Source organism: Mustelus asterias, chromosome 16, assembly GCF_964213995.1.
Source record: "Mustelus asterias chromosome 16, sMusAst1.hap1.1, whole genome shotgun sequence".
Taxonomy (NCBI): Eukaryota; Metazoa; Chordata; class Chondrichthyes; order Carcharhiniformes; family Triakidae; genus Mustelus; species Mustelus asterias.
In genome coordinates, this window is record NC_135816.1 from 12,336,503 (window position 1) to 12,353,313 (window position 16,811).

At 41.0% G+C, this 16,811-nt stretch overlaps 1 protein-coding gene across 1 annotated transcript in view; it reads right to left on the reverse strand.

The window, feature by feature from the left end:
• The window catches only part of mgat4b (alpha-1,3-mannosyl-glycoprotein 4-beta-N-acetylglucosaminyltransferase B), a 232,042-nt gene that overhangs the window by 26,730 nt on the left and 188,501 nt on the right, over positions 1-16,811 (reverse strand). The window contains exons 8-9 of the mRNA XM_078231799.1: positions 16,500-16,614; positions 3,021-3,151 (exon numbers count right to left, since the gene is read on the reverse strand). Of these exons, the coding sequence (XP_078087925.1) occupies positions 3,021-3,151; positions 16,500-16,614 (246 nt within the window). The remainder of the gene's footprint in view (positions 1-3,020; positions 3,152-16,499; positions 16,615-16,811) is intronic.

Here is a 16,811-nt window from a genome sequence, read left to right on the forward strand (position 1 = left end):
CTCAGGATAAGGGACCAGTCTTTTAGGACTGAGGGTGAGGAGAAATTACTTCACTCAAAGGGTTGTGAATCTTTGGAATTCTCTACCTACCCCAGAAGATTGTGGATTATTGAATATATTTAAAACTGGGAGAAACTGATTTTTGGTCTCTCAGGGAATCAAGGGTTATGGGCAGGAAAACGTGTTGGAACCCAGGATCAGCTCTTATAGTATCGAATGGCAGAGCAGGCTGATCACTCCTGATCTTACTTCCTGTGTGCCTTAATCCTGAAATTGAGATTTTGAAATCAGGCAAAAGAATAAAAGGTATTTACATATGATGTACAAAGCTTCCTACTGCTGCCTCAGTTCCCACCAAATCCTGCTAATGCCTTAATGCCCTTATTAGCAACTGTTCATCTACCTCATAAGCCTTAGAGCTACTTATCTGTAACTTTATCCACTGCAGACTCCTCTTCCGTACTCTCCACAGCTGTACATCCAATTATTGTCGCTGACTTTGCCTCACCCTCTTCCTGGAGCCTTAAAATAATACACTAATAACTACCATCCATCGAAAAGATGGTCAATCAATGGATCGTGAAATATCGAAAAGGGACGCGTGTCAGTTTCTGAAGTTTCTCTCTCCCCAGGGGCCTCTTTTCTCCTTTTAAAAGCAAGCACTGTCACCTCTTCTCATAAGAAACCATTCTCCACCTCTCTGTCCTTGAAGTAACCCCAATCCCCCTCTCTCTCTCTCCCTCCACCGTGTCCACCTCTCATCATCTCCCAGATCAGAGACGTCATCCAACGTAGCGATTTGGACAGATGCCATGGGTCTAATGATGAGCAGGGAGCTCTCCTCGCGTTGTGGCCTTTTTTAGTTGATTGTTGCAAAAGGTTTCAAAAGGCGGAGTATGTACAAAATTATTTTCTCTTCATAAATCGGTCAATGTTGAAGTCCTTCAATTCTCTCTTCATAAACAATTTGGTGCTGTAAAGTTTGCCGGCCAATGTTATTCCCTCAACCAATACGACAGAAAACGGATGAACTCCATCTTGTTTCTGGTAGCGGCTTCTTGTTATAGAATCACAGAGTGATACAGCACAGAGGACACTATTCAGCTCACTCTTCCTGTGCCACCACTTTGAAAGACTTATTCAATTAGTCCCACTCCCCCTACGCTTTGCCACCGCTCCGCAAATTTACCCAATTTTGAAACCGAGTACTGAATCGGCTTCTGCTGCTCTTTCAGATGGTGCCTTCGTAACGTATGGCATACATTAAAAAAAACTTCCTCTTCACCCCATCGCGTTGTGCACAAAATGGTCTGTGTACGTCTATCTAAAACTGCGATCATTCCACCTCGATGTTCACTGCACACGAAGTGTTTTGAGACACAAGGCTCTTCATTAGCCCATGTCTAATTGACGGTGCTTATCCAAAACGTGCAAATGAGGAATTGGAAATTAAGGAAAGTCACATAAATAAGAACGCCTGTGCTCACCTCCTGCAGTGCGAACACTCAGATTACCATTAATTACCCACTGCTGAGTTAGTCACCATGTGTGAGGTTTTAAAACAGTGCAGCTACAATCTGAATATAAATTACTTTGGGGAGTTTTGCTGCTGACTTGATTTACAAGCATCCTTAATATCATGGATAGTAATGCTTTAAAAATCATCCACCAACGCTCAGCATGTTCCTCAAATAAAGTTTCATGTTGCCGTTGACAGATGACAAAGGATTGTAGTTTTCTTGCTCCCTCATTTTGGAACATGACTCCTTGGGTGCAGACTCCCAATTAATTAGGTTTAGGGAGGACCAACGGTCAGAATTTTAAGTTATGCAAGACCAGGTCCGAGTTAGCTATTAGGAGGTAATTATTTTCCTGGAGAATAATGAACCTCTGGAACAGGTTGCCATTTTGAGCAGGGGATGCTGACTCGAACTTTGAGTGAGAGTTGGACGGGATTCTGGCTGTGGTAGACATTAGCTTCTAAAAAAAGAGGTACTTCAAGAAAATTAGGGTAACAGTGATCTTCTGGACTGTTTTGATTACCTGGATGCAATGTAACAATTTCTCAGATTTCCCCACACCCAAAATTGGCTTAGGTTTTTAAATTCGCTTTTTCACCTTTCTCAGGGGATCACATGATGGTTGGGTAGGGTGCAGAGTGTATACACTATAATGCAAGGCATCGCAATTGGATGGGACAGGTTGAATGGGCCATGGAGTCTTTAGCAGCCTGTGAATGTTTATATAATAACTCATTCAAATAGTGAATCTTTTTGCTCAATCCACATCCAGTGTCCACAGCCTAATCAACACCTTGGGCTGGGCCTGGAGTATGCTGAAAGAGGAATTGGTGAGTAATAAAGTTCCATAGGCAAAATCAATCCTGCCCTCACACAACATCCACACATTGAGGATTTTCAGCAGCCAGTTGGGAGGGATCGGGAGCAGGATCTCTGGCTGACTTTTCATTCCACCTGCTAGTGCCCACAATTAATGCTGTGAGATTTAAGATTGAAATCAGGTGAGCATATCAGTGAGAAGATGGTGAGCTGCCTTCCTGAGCCGCTGTAGTTTAGGTGGTGTAGGAACACCCACAGTTCTGTTAGGAAGAGTTTTCCAGGATTTTGACTCAGTGACAGTGAAGGAACAGCGATATATTTCCAAATCAGGAGGATGGCTTGAGGGAAACTTGCAAGTGGTGGTGGTGCTATCATGCAACTGCTGCCCTTGTCCTTCTGGGTGGTAGAGGTTGCAGATTTAGAAGGTGCTGTTAAAGGAGCCTTGGTGAATTTCTGCAGTGCACCTTGTAGATGATGCACACGGCTGACTTGGTGTGTTGGTGGTGGAGGGAGTGAATGTTTAGGGTGGTGGTTGGGGTGAGGTAGCGAAGGGTTTCTGGTATCAAGGTAAACCATACTCCTAAAACCTTCAGCAGAGAACTAACAACAGGGGAAAGTGGGTTGCATGCGCATCAGAAGTAAACATCTGGTTCTATAAACCACGTCAGTAGTTCCACTTACTGCGTCTTTTTCTGGGTTACAGACTTTAACCCACAGAACGTGGTCCAGCAGCCAATCAATGGGCTTGTCCTTGTAGAACATCAAAATAAACTCCACAATCAGACTCAGATCCAGTGATTTGAACATTTTTCCTAGAGAAAATAACCCAAAATAATGTTAATATCTACTATTATCGTTTAGTAAATATAAACTATCAATCATGCAGTGCCAGTTTTTGATATTGTGTAGCTGGCACCTGTGCCTTATGGTAATGAGAAGGTACATGATTGGAGAGCTGGGTAAAGAACAGTCTCTTTCTGAGCCTCATGGACAGATTCACTTGGAATGTGTCTGACACATTTTCAAACTACCCAGGGCCATGGACGCTAGTTCAGAAGACAGACTGTGAACAAGCAGTGTAGATTTAGCTACTCAGAGTGGGCAACAGTCTGTTCAAGGAAACATCATCAGCAGAGCCAAGTTGTAATTGGATAGATAATTTGCAGTGAGGGAAGAGAAAGAGAGAGAGGAAAGGGAGACAGAGAGAAAAGAAAGAAATAGGATGAGAGTCACAGTCAGAGACTGAGTAATGCACTCTATCACACAGATTAGCCAGCTGAAATGTGATGGCTTCTTTCGTTCCTATATAGTCCCATTTCCCTAAACATTTATTGTACATCCTGGGATATAAATCATTGACTGACAAAATAACCATAATAATGTTCAGGTTCCAACCATGGGTTGGCAATTACATGGCAATTACTTTGAGTGCAACGGCACTACCACCTGACATGGTGCAATCTCCATCAATACAAGAACACACATAATAGGATGAGGAGTAGTCCACATGGCCCATCGAGCCTGTTCCACTCTTCAAAATCTCTCTGTCACTTTCTCAAGGGCAATTAGGAATGGACAAGAAACGCTCACATTCCATAAAATAATTTAAAAAGTCAACGTTATAAGGTAGGAAATGCCACAACTAATATGCATGCAGCAAGATCGCTTAGACAGCAATGTGATAATGACCAGATCATTTTAAAAAATATGTTGAAGGAATATTGGCTAGGAGACCATGACCGACACCCTCTCTTTATTATAAGAGCCATGGGATTTTAAAAAAAATTTGATTTATTATTGTCACATGTATTGTGAAAAATATTGTTTCTTGCACGCTATACAGACAAAACCTACTGTGCATCTACCCAAAGAGGCAGATATCTCATTCAAAAGATGGCACCAGCAACAATGCATCATTCACTCAGGGCCCTCCTGGAATGTTGAGACAATTTTCCCTCAAGCCCAGTGAAAAGCTTATCAAGTCACTTTACAGGAAAGTAATCAGAAAAAAGTGACAAAGTGTCACATAAGGAGCTATTAGTACAAGTGACCAAAAGCTTTGTCAAAAAGCTAGTTTTTATGTGACACCTTCAAGGAGGTGAGAGGTGAAAGGTGAAAGAAGTGAGAGGTGAAAGGCAGAGATATTTATTAGAGAGTGAATTCCAGAGGTTAGGCTCCAAGTCACAAAAGCCTAGTGTTAGAAATGAGCATTTCACGCTCTGAACAGTAAGGCAGCGATCACTGGTGTCAAGACTTTATTCTGAAATTTGAACTCGCACCAGAAAAGACACAGGTGCCATGCCCTCCAAAACCAAAATTAAGGCAGCAAACACAAGGAATACTGCAGCTTTTAAACTGGATGGAACCAATGTCAAGCTTGTTCCAATCTGTATGCGGCTCAGCAATCACTCGTTGTTGGGGGCGTTCAGTGAAAAATTGCTGTGCTCAACTCAGGAGAAACAAACTGCTGACCACATCAATAGACCCGTGCTGAAGCTGCCAAGACAGTTACAGGGGTGCAATTGTGTTGAGGAAAATATACCAGTTCAAATAATTATTTAGCATGATATATATCTGCACTAATCCTTTGTTTTCCAGTTAACTGTCACTAATGATTATGTGGGTGCTTGTGATGGAAATAGAATAGAAACTGCACTTTCAAAGTACTGTTAACTGCACCTTATGCTAAAAATTAGACACAAAGCAAAGGAATTATATTCCATCTAAATATTGTTCACTACACTAATAATAGCCTTTGTAATAACAATGCAGTATTGGCTAATCTGGCCCTTTGTCTGCAATCAGTTTAGTCAGCTTCATGGAGCACTCCCTGGTGGGATGAATGAATGAACAAGCCACACACATTTTCATGGCTTTCAGCCCTGGCTGCTTTGTTCCCCGAAGGGTAGCTCTCCATTGTCGTGAGGCTGGGACAGATTGCAAGTCCTCCTCTTTCCCTCCCACTCAAACAGCTGGTGTGATGACAAACTCATTGAGTGTGCGGTGTGACAAAACTCCCGATCACAGCTGTCAAAATCAACACCGGCTAGAGTGGGGAAAACAGGGCAAAAAAAAACAAACAAGAGTTAACTAGAGAAGAATATTCCAAGCTGAATACAGAATTACACAACTTTTGCAGCACAGGGACAGGCCATTCCGGCCAACTGATTCATGCCAGTGCTTATACTTCACACAAGCCTCATCTGATCTTACCAGCATAATCCTTCTATTCCTTTCTCCCTCACGTGTTTTGTTTCGCTTCCTCTTAAATCCACAAATGGGATTCACCTCAAATACTTTCCGAGACAGTGAATTCCACCTTGTAACCATAGAATCATATAATAATACAGCGCAGCCTGCCATTTGGCCCATTTGAGTCTGTGCTGGCTCTTTTGTAGAACTATCCAGTTACTCCCACTCCCCCATTTTTTTGCCCACATCCCAGTTAAATACTTGAAGGAGAGAATATTGCTAACACCCTTTTGAATGCTACGACCAAATCAGTTTCCACCACCCAATCAGGCAGTGCATTCCAAATTCTAACCATGCATTTGATAGCAAAGCTTTGCCTTATGTCATCTTTGGTTCTTTTGCCAATCACCTTAAATCTGTGCCACCTGGTTATTGACCCTTTGATGTGGAGATGCCGGCGTTGGACTGGGGTAAACACAGTAACAGTTTTAACAACACCAGGTTAAAGTCCAACAGGTTTATTTGGTAGCAAATACCATTAGCTTTCGGAGCGCTGCTCCTTCGTCAGATGGAGTGGAAATTTTCAAGGCAAATTTCCACTCCATCTGACGAAGGAGCAGCGCTCCGAAAGCTAATGGTATTTGCTACCAAATAAACCTGTTGGACTTTAACCTGGTGTTGTTAAAACTGTTACTGTGTTTACCCTTTGGCCATTGTAAAGAGTACTATACTTAGTAAGGAAGTTAAAACTAGAGGACACAGCCTCAAAATAAAGGGGGGTCGGTTTAAGACAGAGTTGAGGAGGAACTTCTTCTCCCAGAGGGTGGTGAATCTCTGGAATTCTCTGCCCACTGAGGTGGTGGAGGCTACCTCGCTGAATATGTTTAAAGCGCGGATGGATGGATTCCTGATCGGTAAGGGAATTAAGGGTTATGGGGATCAGGCGGGTAAGTGGTACTGATCCACGTCAGATCAGCCATGATCTTATTGAATGGCGGGGCAGGCTCGAGGGGCTAGATGGCCTACTCCTGCTCCTATTTCTTATGTTCTTATGTTAAATGCTGTATTTTAACATCTCTATCAATCTCCTCTTAGCCTCTTCTGTTCAAAGGACAACTCCAGCTTTTCCAGTATATCATGTGATGTTAGTGTACCTTTAAGAGTTTTTAAAAAAAATCATGTTCTCTGTAGCTCACATCCTTAGCTGATGCCATTATTGCCGAGCTGTCTACGAGGAGTTCTTTTATTGCTCTCCTTCAGTGGTTTAAATGGGGGTTTGTTTATTTTTACTTTGGGAATTAGTTTTATGACCCTGCATTGTCAGGAGGAAGAATGTTTGCCGGTCAGCTGACTGGAGCTCTTTCACTTTCAGTTCTGAGCTGCAAGTTTTAATTTTAGAAGGGAGTGGATATCGGTCTCTCTGTCTCTCTTTCTCTCCCTGGTTTTGGAGAAATTGTGCTGGTTAGCTGAAAGGCTTCCTGGAATAGAAAATCTGCTGTTGGTGGCTTGACTAGAGTCTCTCCCTGGTGTTCTGGGAAGCTGTTCTGACTTCAAACTGTTCTGAGTCTATCAAGAGAACTGCATAATTCAGCCAAAGGACTTGGTTCCAGTATCACCTGAGCATTAGTCTTTGCTGTGTTAAACCTGTGGAAGGGTTTTGTGTAAAGGAAATCTTTGTTTGATTGGAACTTCATAGATGCATTTGTTAAGGATTATACGTTATTGTGCTTTGGTTTTGTTTATAATTGATAACAGTTATTGCTAATATTCTTACTATACATGTTAACTATATTAGAACATAGAACATAGAACAGTACAGCACAGAACAGGCCCTTCGGCCCACGATGTTGTGCCGAGCTTTATCTGAAAAAACGATTCTTAAACATCGTTTGATAAAAGGTCCCTACTGGGTCATTTGAATCATACCTGAGGTGAAACCTATCATGCTTATCCTAGCCAAATTCAAGATGCAAACCTTATGATCCAGGCGGGCTTCATAAAATACTGGAATTTCTGACCTGAACCATAACAATCCCCGTAACTATAATCCCTCATCTCTGGAGCCATTCTAGCAAATCTTTGCTGTAACCTCTATAAAGCCTTCATATTCTTCTTAAATTACACACAATACTCCACTGGATGGAGAAATCTCTCCCAAATTCCCTATTGATCTGTTATTTATCACATTTATATTTATTGCCCCTAGTTTTGGTCTTGACCATGAGTGGAAACACATACCCTACTATAATCTTAGACCAGTCAGTCTCAGCTTTTCTTCTTGAGGAAAGAGCTTCAGTGTGTTCAGTATTTCCTGACAGTTGTAATCTCTCAGTTCATCCTTATCTATACTTGCTCCAGTGCGTCTATTTATTTTTAAAAATTCTTCCATTAAGTAGATGTTAATGTAGTCAATTCTATGTTAATAGGTTTCGTGAGAAGGCATTCTTGCCAGTAAAAAGGGCCCAGGGAGATAGGGCCGCAAATAGGATTTTTGGCCTCTTCACATCATCTTCCCGGCTCGCCACGCTGATTGACCGGTGTGGGGAGCCGGTAAGATCATGCCCCACACCAACATAGGGGAAATTAGGAAGGATGACCAAAGAGTTGGGGAAATTTCAGAGTATGATGCTTAATGGCTGAAGGTATGGCTGTTAGTAGTTTGGTGAAGGAAAGGAATAGTGCATAAAAGGCTAGAATCTGAGGAAGAGAAAGCTTTGGTGAGTGAGGAAGGTTGCAAGGATAAAGCTGAGGGAGAGGCGGAGCAGAGTCACAAAGAAACTTACACGTAGTGATAATCTAGACAACACTAAATAAAAATGACAATCAGTGAATGATGAATCAGTTATCCATTTGAGGCGTCTTGAAAGCTTGTGCACTATTTTGACGTATTCTCAGACAAAATGGGGATGAAACAGAAGTCAGATTTTTCTTGCATCTAATCTTTCTTGCTGTCTTTGTACTGCACATATCAGTGTCAAATACATTGTACTTTCTCATTATTTTAAAACAAAGAAACAGCTGCTGTGAATTCTTAAGACACACCTCCAGCTGTTCTCCTAATATTGTAATAACTTTTTGTTTCACAATTGGACTACTTCACGTCACTAAGAGCCATAAAGATCATGTAGCATTGACTTGATCAACATAAAATTAGCAACTTTACAAGTATTATGTTTAATTAGACATTCATTGGAATCTAATCTGAATATAGCTCAGCAGTGCCAAATAACAAACCGCAGGTGGTGAAGGAATTTGTTCTTCATTGGAAGGAAAGGCAAAGTTAATGGGATGCTGGGTTATGTTGCCAGCTTAGTTGAATTAAAATCCCATGAAGTTGCATTAAAGTGAACGCTGCCCAGGCCAGGCTGCAGCAAGAGTTTTCTTTTTCATTCTCAGGATGTGGATGTCAATTGGCATTTATTGTCCATCTCCTCATTGCCCGATCGAATGGCTCACTGGGTGGGCTATTTCTGAGTCATGCGGGTTAGTGGTAGGACTGAGTCAATTATAGAGCCAGACTGGGTAAGGATGGCTGCCTTCCTCCTCTAATTGGGATTTATGAACTAGGAGCAGGAGGAGGCCACTTGGTCTCTCAAGCCTACTCTGCCATTCAATAAGATCATAGAATCCCTACTGTGCAGAAAGTGGCCATTCAGCCCATTGAGCCTTTCAGGAGTGAGATCAGAATCCACCTTTTCACACAAAGGGTGATGGAAACTTGAAACTCTCTCCCCTGAAAGACTGGATGTTGGGGATCAAGTGTAATTTTTAAGACTGAGATTGAAATATTTTTGGTAAGAATATCAAAGGGTATGGAGTAAGGACAAGCGAATAGAGTTGTGATAGTGTTTAGTTGTGATCTAACTGAATGACGGTACAGACATGACGGACTGAATGGCCCACTCTTGTTCCTAATGTATATTCATTAGACAACCTCAAGCAGCAGGTTTACAGAGAATAAAACAATTTCACACTCAATACACTCAACAACTGAGTTCATAAATCTCCCAAAACATGTAACATGCTGAGGCAAAGAACCCTCCTCGCTTGGATGAGTCTACAAGACGAATTAACAGGAAAAAAAACACAATCACAAAAACCAGGAGTGAGGCTATGAAAGGAAATCCTTCATCAGGAACAAGGATGTTCACTACTTGTAGTTTGCTACCACATTCCATAAGTCACTTTCATCATCAGTATTGAGACGCACAATAAGGGCCTTCTTCACAAAAAAAAAGGATAGTTGCATTCTTAAGGTGTCAGTCTTCCTTTTGTTTTAAGAAAAAGCCTCAAAAATAACCGACCACAACTGCTGGCCTGTCTGGTTTTGAACTGGATGGTTAGTTTTGATGGGTAGTTCGGACAAAACTATTCAACAAGTGTTCTTTTGCAATATACGCAAAAGGGAAATCAAAAACTTCACTTGTCTATAAGGTAAATACATCTCTTGGACAGACTGTGAGCCTAGAATATCTTGTCTGGTCCTGTGTATAGAGGAATATGAAGCAAGAGTCTGCGGAAACCCAGATCATCACTGGACAAACAATGTACGAGTAAATTGGTGCAGAAAGAGGCATAGAGACTCAAGAGATTGAACAACATAGAACATACAACACAGAAACTGGACACTTGGTCCAAAAGGATCATGCTGGTGCTTATTACTCCATACAAGTCTCTTCCTACCTTATTTTGTCTCACCCTATCAGCACAATTAGCTATCCCTTTTCTTAACTAGCTTCTCCTAAGGTATTAAAATTCTCAAAACTATTAGAGCTTTGCATGATTTTTTAAAAATCATTTAAGGGATGTGTGCTTTGCTGGTGATGCCAGTATTCATTGCCCATGAGAAGGTGGTGGTGAGCTGCCTTCTTGAACGGCTGAGGTCCATGGGATGTAGGTACATCCACAGTGCTGTTCATGAGGGAGTTCCAGGTATTTGACCCAGTGACAGTAAAAGCATAACAATATAAGTTAGGATGGTGTGTGGCTTGGAGGGGACCTCCAGGTGGTGATGTTTCCATGTATCTGATACCCTTATCCTTCTAGATGGCAGTGGTTCTGGGTTTGGAAGGCGCTGTCTAAGGAGCCTTGGTGAGGTCCTGCAGTGCATCTTATAGATGGTATACACTGCTGCTACTGTGCGTTGGTGGTGGAGGTGGTGGTGAATGTTTGTGGAAGGGATGCCAATCAAGTAACTGCTTTATTCTGGAATGTTTTTGGAGCTGCAGCCATCCAGGCAAATGGAAGTTATTCCATTATATTCCTGACACTTGCCTTGTAGATGGTGGACAGGATTTGGGGAATCAGAAAGCGAATTACTTACCACAGGATTCCTAGCCTGTGACCTGCTCTTGTAGCCACATTATTTATATGGATAGTCCAGTTCAGTTTCTGGTCAATGATAACCCCCAGGATATTGATAGTGGGGGATTCATCAATGTTAGTGCCATTGAATGACAAGGGACAAGCATGGGAGGATTGAAGAAAGATTGTAAATATTGGATTCCATTCAAATCTAGCATGTGCATTCAGATTCTTTAAAAAAAATCTAGAAGTTAAAAGCTGGTAACAGCAAAATTGGATTGTCGTAAAGTCCCAATCATTTTTATTTTCAGTTATTGGTTTTGGATCTTGCTGGCGAGTATTAATTGCCCTCGGGAAGGTGGTGGTGAGCTGCTACTAGTTTTCTTCCACCTTAAGTAAAAACTAGAAATACACAGCTGGTAACACAACATCTGAAAGTAATAGGAGGTTGACATTTTGAACAGCTTTCTGAATTGTTAATCCTTTTTTTATGCAAATATTGATCTGTAGGGGAAGATTCTTTTTCTCGGAAAATATTCACTCACATCCTTTTTTTAAAAAACTACTTTAATTGGTAATTATGTGTTCATAATCTACACGTAATCCAGGAGAGATGGAGGGATGAGAGATGTCCGGATTAATCTCCTTAAAGCAGAGAAGATTAAGCAGACGTGCTCAATATTACAAGAGGTTTTGAAAAGTGCCAATGAAGTAAGTGTCGTCACCGTTGTAACATAGAAAACTCACCTGATGAAGGAGCAGCGCTCCGAAAACTCGAGCTACCAAATAAACCTGTTGGACTTTAACCTGGTGTTGTGAGACTTCTTACTGTGCCCAACCCAGTCCAACGCCGGCATCTCCACATCATAGAAAACACGACAGTCAATTTGGGCACAGCAAGCTCCCACAACCAGCAGTGTGATAATGACCAGACAATCTGTTTTGTGATGCTGATTGAAGAATAAATATTTTCCCACACACGGGGAGATAATTGCTCCTGCTTTTCTTCAAGTTTTTTTACAAGGGATCTTTTACCTCAACCTGAAGGGAAGATGGAGCCTCAGTTTAGCAATTTGTCAGAAAGACAGCACCTCTGATGGTCCCCCACTGGAGTGACAGCTTTGCTTTTATTTTTGTCCCTGAACCCAAAAACAGCAGTGTATATCATCTTGAAGATGATTCAGAGATGCATGCGCTACCAACTGAGCCACAGCTGAGATCTTGATGGAATAGATAAGGGGTAATTATTTCCTCTGGCAGGTAGGTCAGTTGCATGAGGGCATAGATTGAAGGTAATTGGCAGAAGAACCAGAGGGAGATGGGAAGTCTTCCATTACATGGTGCATTGTTATCACCTGGAAGGCACAGTGGGAGCAGATTTAATAGTAAATTACAAAAGATAATTGAATATTACTTTTTTTTAAAAACAAGAAAAAATACAGGGATAAGTGGAAAGAGCAGGGGAGTGAGACTAATTGAATAGCTCTTTGAAAGGGCTGTTTTCAGGCACGTTAGGCCAGATGGTCATCTTCTGTACATAGAATATGCAGCACAGAAGTAGACCATTCTGTCCATTCTAGTGTTTATGTTCCACTCAGACCTTTCCACATCATAACTATTATACAGTTCTCCTTCAGGTGCTTGTACAGAATGATTCCAAACCTTCCAGCCTCTCTTTTTTCAAGATATTCCTTAAAACCTGCCTCTTTGACCAAGTTTTTGGTCACATGTTCTGCAAGTTCACGTGGCTTGGGAGTAATTTTCATCTGATAATGTTTTCTGCGAACAATCTTGGGATGGTTTTCTATGTTAAAGGTGCTATTTTTAAGTGCAAGTCGTTGTTACCCTGGTTGCAGCGACTAGTTATAAAAGGACAGGATTCCCAATATGTAGGCCATGATGCCAATTTGGTCACAGTGCACACACACATTGTATTTCATTTAGATTCTTTATGCTAGAAAACCAGTTACATTTTTGAATTCTCTCTTATTAAAGGTTCACTTGTTGGACAAATAGCAGGTATACTGGATGAAAAATGCAATCAAATCAATTGGGATTTAATTAGCGAGACATGAGCACACTAGCCTGTAAAACAACAAACGCGCACTAAGCAAGATTAATCTATCATAGCAATGGTAGCAATCCTGAATCCGAGCATTTTATTATTCAATCATATAATCAATAGATGTTTTCAATTACCCAAATATTAAATCCATTTTATACTTTTTATTGACTGCAATCAGGGGAAGACAATTTGGAAAACGTAGACCTGCTTCACAAACAAGAACAGTACAGCAACAAAAAGAATCTCATTCCGATACTCGAATTCTTACAATTACCTCTCGTTAATTTATCCCATTAACGTAATAGTTTACCAGCTATAAGACGTTTAAAATAGTTCAACCAATTCCAGGAACGCCGTTGAAACATCAGTGCAGTTCATTTCACAGGAATGCGGCTGATTTGACACTTTCTTTAACTCTTTAGGGACTGAGACAGCGTATCTGCCCAAATACAAGATCAGGATCGGGTTTAGGAAATTCAGCAGATGGCTCGCCTGTATTTTTAAAACACTTGGCATGAGTTTGCAAAAATAAAGGCCTATATGAAAATAACGGGGAGTAAAATTTAGTTTTACAGATACCACGATCATAGCTGATCAGTAACAGCTTCTCCTCAAATACAATGAAAACATCTTTACTGAACAGCTCAGAACATTTCACTCGTTATTTTATGTCTCCTTATCTTGCCAATTGCAGCCACAACACATCCTGGAAGGTTTCAGCCTGGACATGGGGAACTACAGATAATCACTGTGGGATCTTAAGAGCTAATGGACAGGAAGCAAATTGCACTGCATCTTCCTGACAGTTTTCATTTTCAGACTCCCCTAAACAGCGACAATGCGGACAAATTTTAGTTATCTGCTGAGTCTCAGCAAGGAACCTTGTTGGGTTTGGTGGCTAAAGTGCTAGAATTAAGATCCCCACAATAGCTCAGAAAATGTATTATGTGGGTATTTTCCATCTAGTGCTTCCTCTCATTGTAATCCACACCAAAAACTATCTTGTTTTTTAAAAAAAAAACAACTGGTGCTACACTAAATCGGTTTGTGGTTTCCATGCAGAATAGAGGAAATTGCAGAATGATTTTCTCCAAAGCACTGGTAAAAAGTCCAAGAAGATCTCATAATTCTATTTAATTGTACAAAATTGACTTTTCTCAAGTACCTTAACTACCGCCTGATGGAATCATGATTTCCAAAATAGCCACAAAAACCCAAGCAAATTTCAGAAGTCCGTTCAATAAGCAAAGCATTTTACTGCACAATGGTAGCACCACCTCTGAAGTTAAATAGCACTAAATAAAGAATAAAATAACTTGCATTGATATAGCGCCTTTCACAACCTCAGCACGTACCAAAATGCTTGGCAGCCAATGAAGTGGTTTTGAGGTATAGTCACTGTTGTAATGTAGCGGCAGCAATGTGATAATGACCAGATAATCTGCTTTGGTGATTTTGGTTGAAGGATAAACATTGGCCATCTAACTATACAGCACCAAACTATTTATAAATAGGAACTTTTAAATCTTCTCAACTTTAACCAATCGCCCAAAGGAAACAATTTGGTAAATACTGTGCCTTAGAATTTTTTTGCTGAAGACAAAACAAAAGGGAACATTGATCTGTAAGTAAATTCATAGAGAAAGCAGGGCAGCATCAAGTTTGAGAAGGTCACAAGAGAAGATGAAGAAAGAATTAATGATCAGGTAACACTAAAATTAACAGGCTATACATTCCAAGAGGATGGAGAAACTGAGGGATGTAAGCAATTCTCCAGTCCTGCTGTCAGCTGTGTTTCACTGGATACCACACTCGCCTCAGAGTCAAACGGGTGAAACCATGATCGCTTTGCAGCCTTTTGGCTAAGATCAAGCCCAAGATGGGATGCAATGCCTTATCTTGTCGGCTTGGATCTTGTTTATCTCTCTTATGGGGAGCATGAATTGGATTCAATTGGATTTTGAATTTGGTTTTTGGAACAAGCAAGGAAAGGATTTGGGTTTGCCTGGTCCATTCTGAGCATTGGCTTTGAAACATTAAAGATGGAGTAAAAAATTTAACAGTTCAAAAGGCTGGGAGTTGAAGCCCCATTCCAGGAACGAGCACAAAATCTGGGTTGACACTTCTAGTACAGTGCTGTGCGAGTGCCACATTGTTGGAGGTGCCACCTTTTAGATTAAATGGTCAATTGAGGCCCCATTTGGCCGCTCAGGTGGAATCAAAAGCTCCCACTGCACCTTCCAAAGAAGGTAAGAAGTCTCACAACATCCGATTAAAGTCCAACAGGTTTATTTGGTAGCAAAAGCCACTAGCTTTCGGAGCGCTGCTCCTTCGTCGGGTAAGTGGGAGTTCTGTTCACAAACAGGGCATATATAGACACAAACTCAATTTACAAAATAATGGTTTTGGTTCATGTCACACTATCTGTAACCCCCACGACTTATCTGGGCTTGCAAAATCTCACTAACTGTCCTGTCTGGAGACAATACACATCTCTTTAACCTGTGCTTAACGCTTTCTCCACTCACATTGTCTGTACCTTTAAGACTTGATTACCTGTAAAGACTCGCATTCCAACCATTATTTTGTAAATTGAGTGTGTGGCTTTATATGCCCTGTTTTTGAACAGAACTCCCACTTACCTGACGAAGGAGCAGCGCTCTGAAAGCTAGTGGCTTTTGCTACCAAATAAACCTGTTGGACTTTAACCTGGTTTTGTGAGACTTCTTACTGTGTTTACCCCAGTCCAACGCCGGCATCTCCACATCATGCCTCCCAAAGAAGAGCAGAGGAGTTCATCTTTCCTTGTTTTATGGCCAATATCCATCTCTTAACCAATAGCTTAAACTGATCATCTAGTCCTGATCGTATTGTTGTTTTTGGGAACTTGCTGTGCGTATATCTACTGCCATGATTCCTCCACTTCAACAGTGACTACATTGCATTGGTTGTAAAGTGCTTTGGAACATCCCAATCCATGAAGGACCCTATAGCTGTACAAGATCCTATTTTCTAGGAGGGATCTAACTAAAAGCATTCCTTCACATTTCTGTTTCAACGGATTATTCCCTGGGCTTATTGGTTTAGGACTAGGGGTCATAGTCTCAAGATAAGAGGTGGTCATTTAAGATTGAGAAGAAATATCTTCACTCAGAGGGCTGTGAATCTATAGAATTGTCCCACCCTGACCCCTAACCCCGAAGAATTTGGATCATTGAGTATATTCAAGGCTGTCATCAATAGATTTTTGGACACAAAGCAAATGAAGGGATATTGGATGTAGAGTGGGAAGGCAATGTATGATAAAGGTTCAGCCATGATCTCATTGAATGGCAGAGCAGACTTGAGGTGCAGCATGACCTAATTCTGCTTATATAGCTTATGTTCTTATGAAAGATTTTACTTTTAGTGCTAGGCACCATCAAGGTTACTAAATATATCATATCTTTTACATATGTATACATTATATATATTACAATATATATTATGTTATACAATCAGGCATTGTGAGAAGGACATTCCAAACATGGGCTTGTAGAAGCAATAGAAAACTTAAAGCGATGCTAATCCGTCTCAATGCTAATCATCCGGATGCTTACCAATAAATCCCAGCTGGGAAAATTCCAGGATCATCCACTCTTCAGACGGCTGCTGCAGTGCAAAATTCTTCATTGTGCTTAAATAATTGGGTCTCACAACGATATCATCTTCCAACTAAGTGCAAAAAGGAAACAGAAGCTCACATTTCAGTTAATAGCCTTGTTGTGTGTGTGTGCGCACGCATGTCACGTGTATATGTGCATGTGTGTGTGTCACAGACTGAAATGAATACTCAACTCTATGTGGCCAAATATTATGTTGAACAAGAAGTATCATTAAACTGGGAAAATACCATATGGATTATCAGGCTC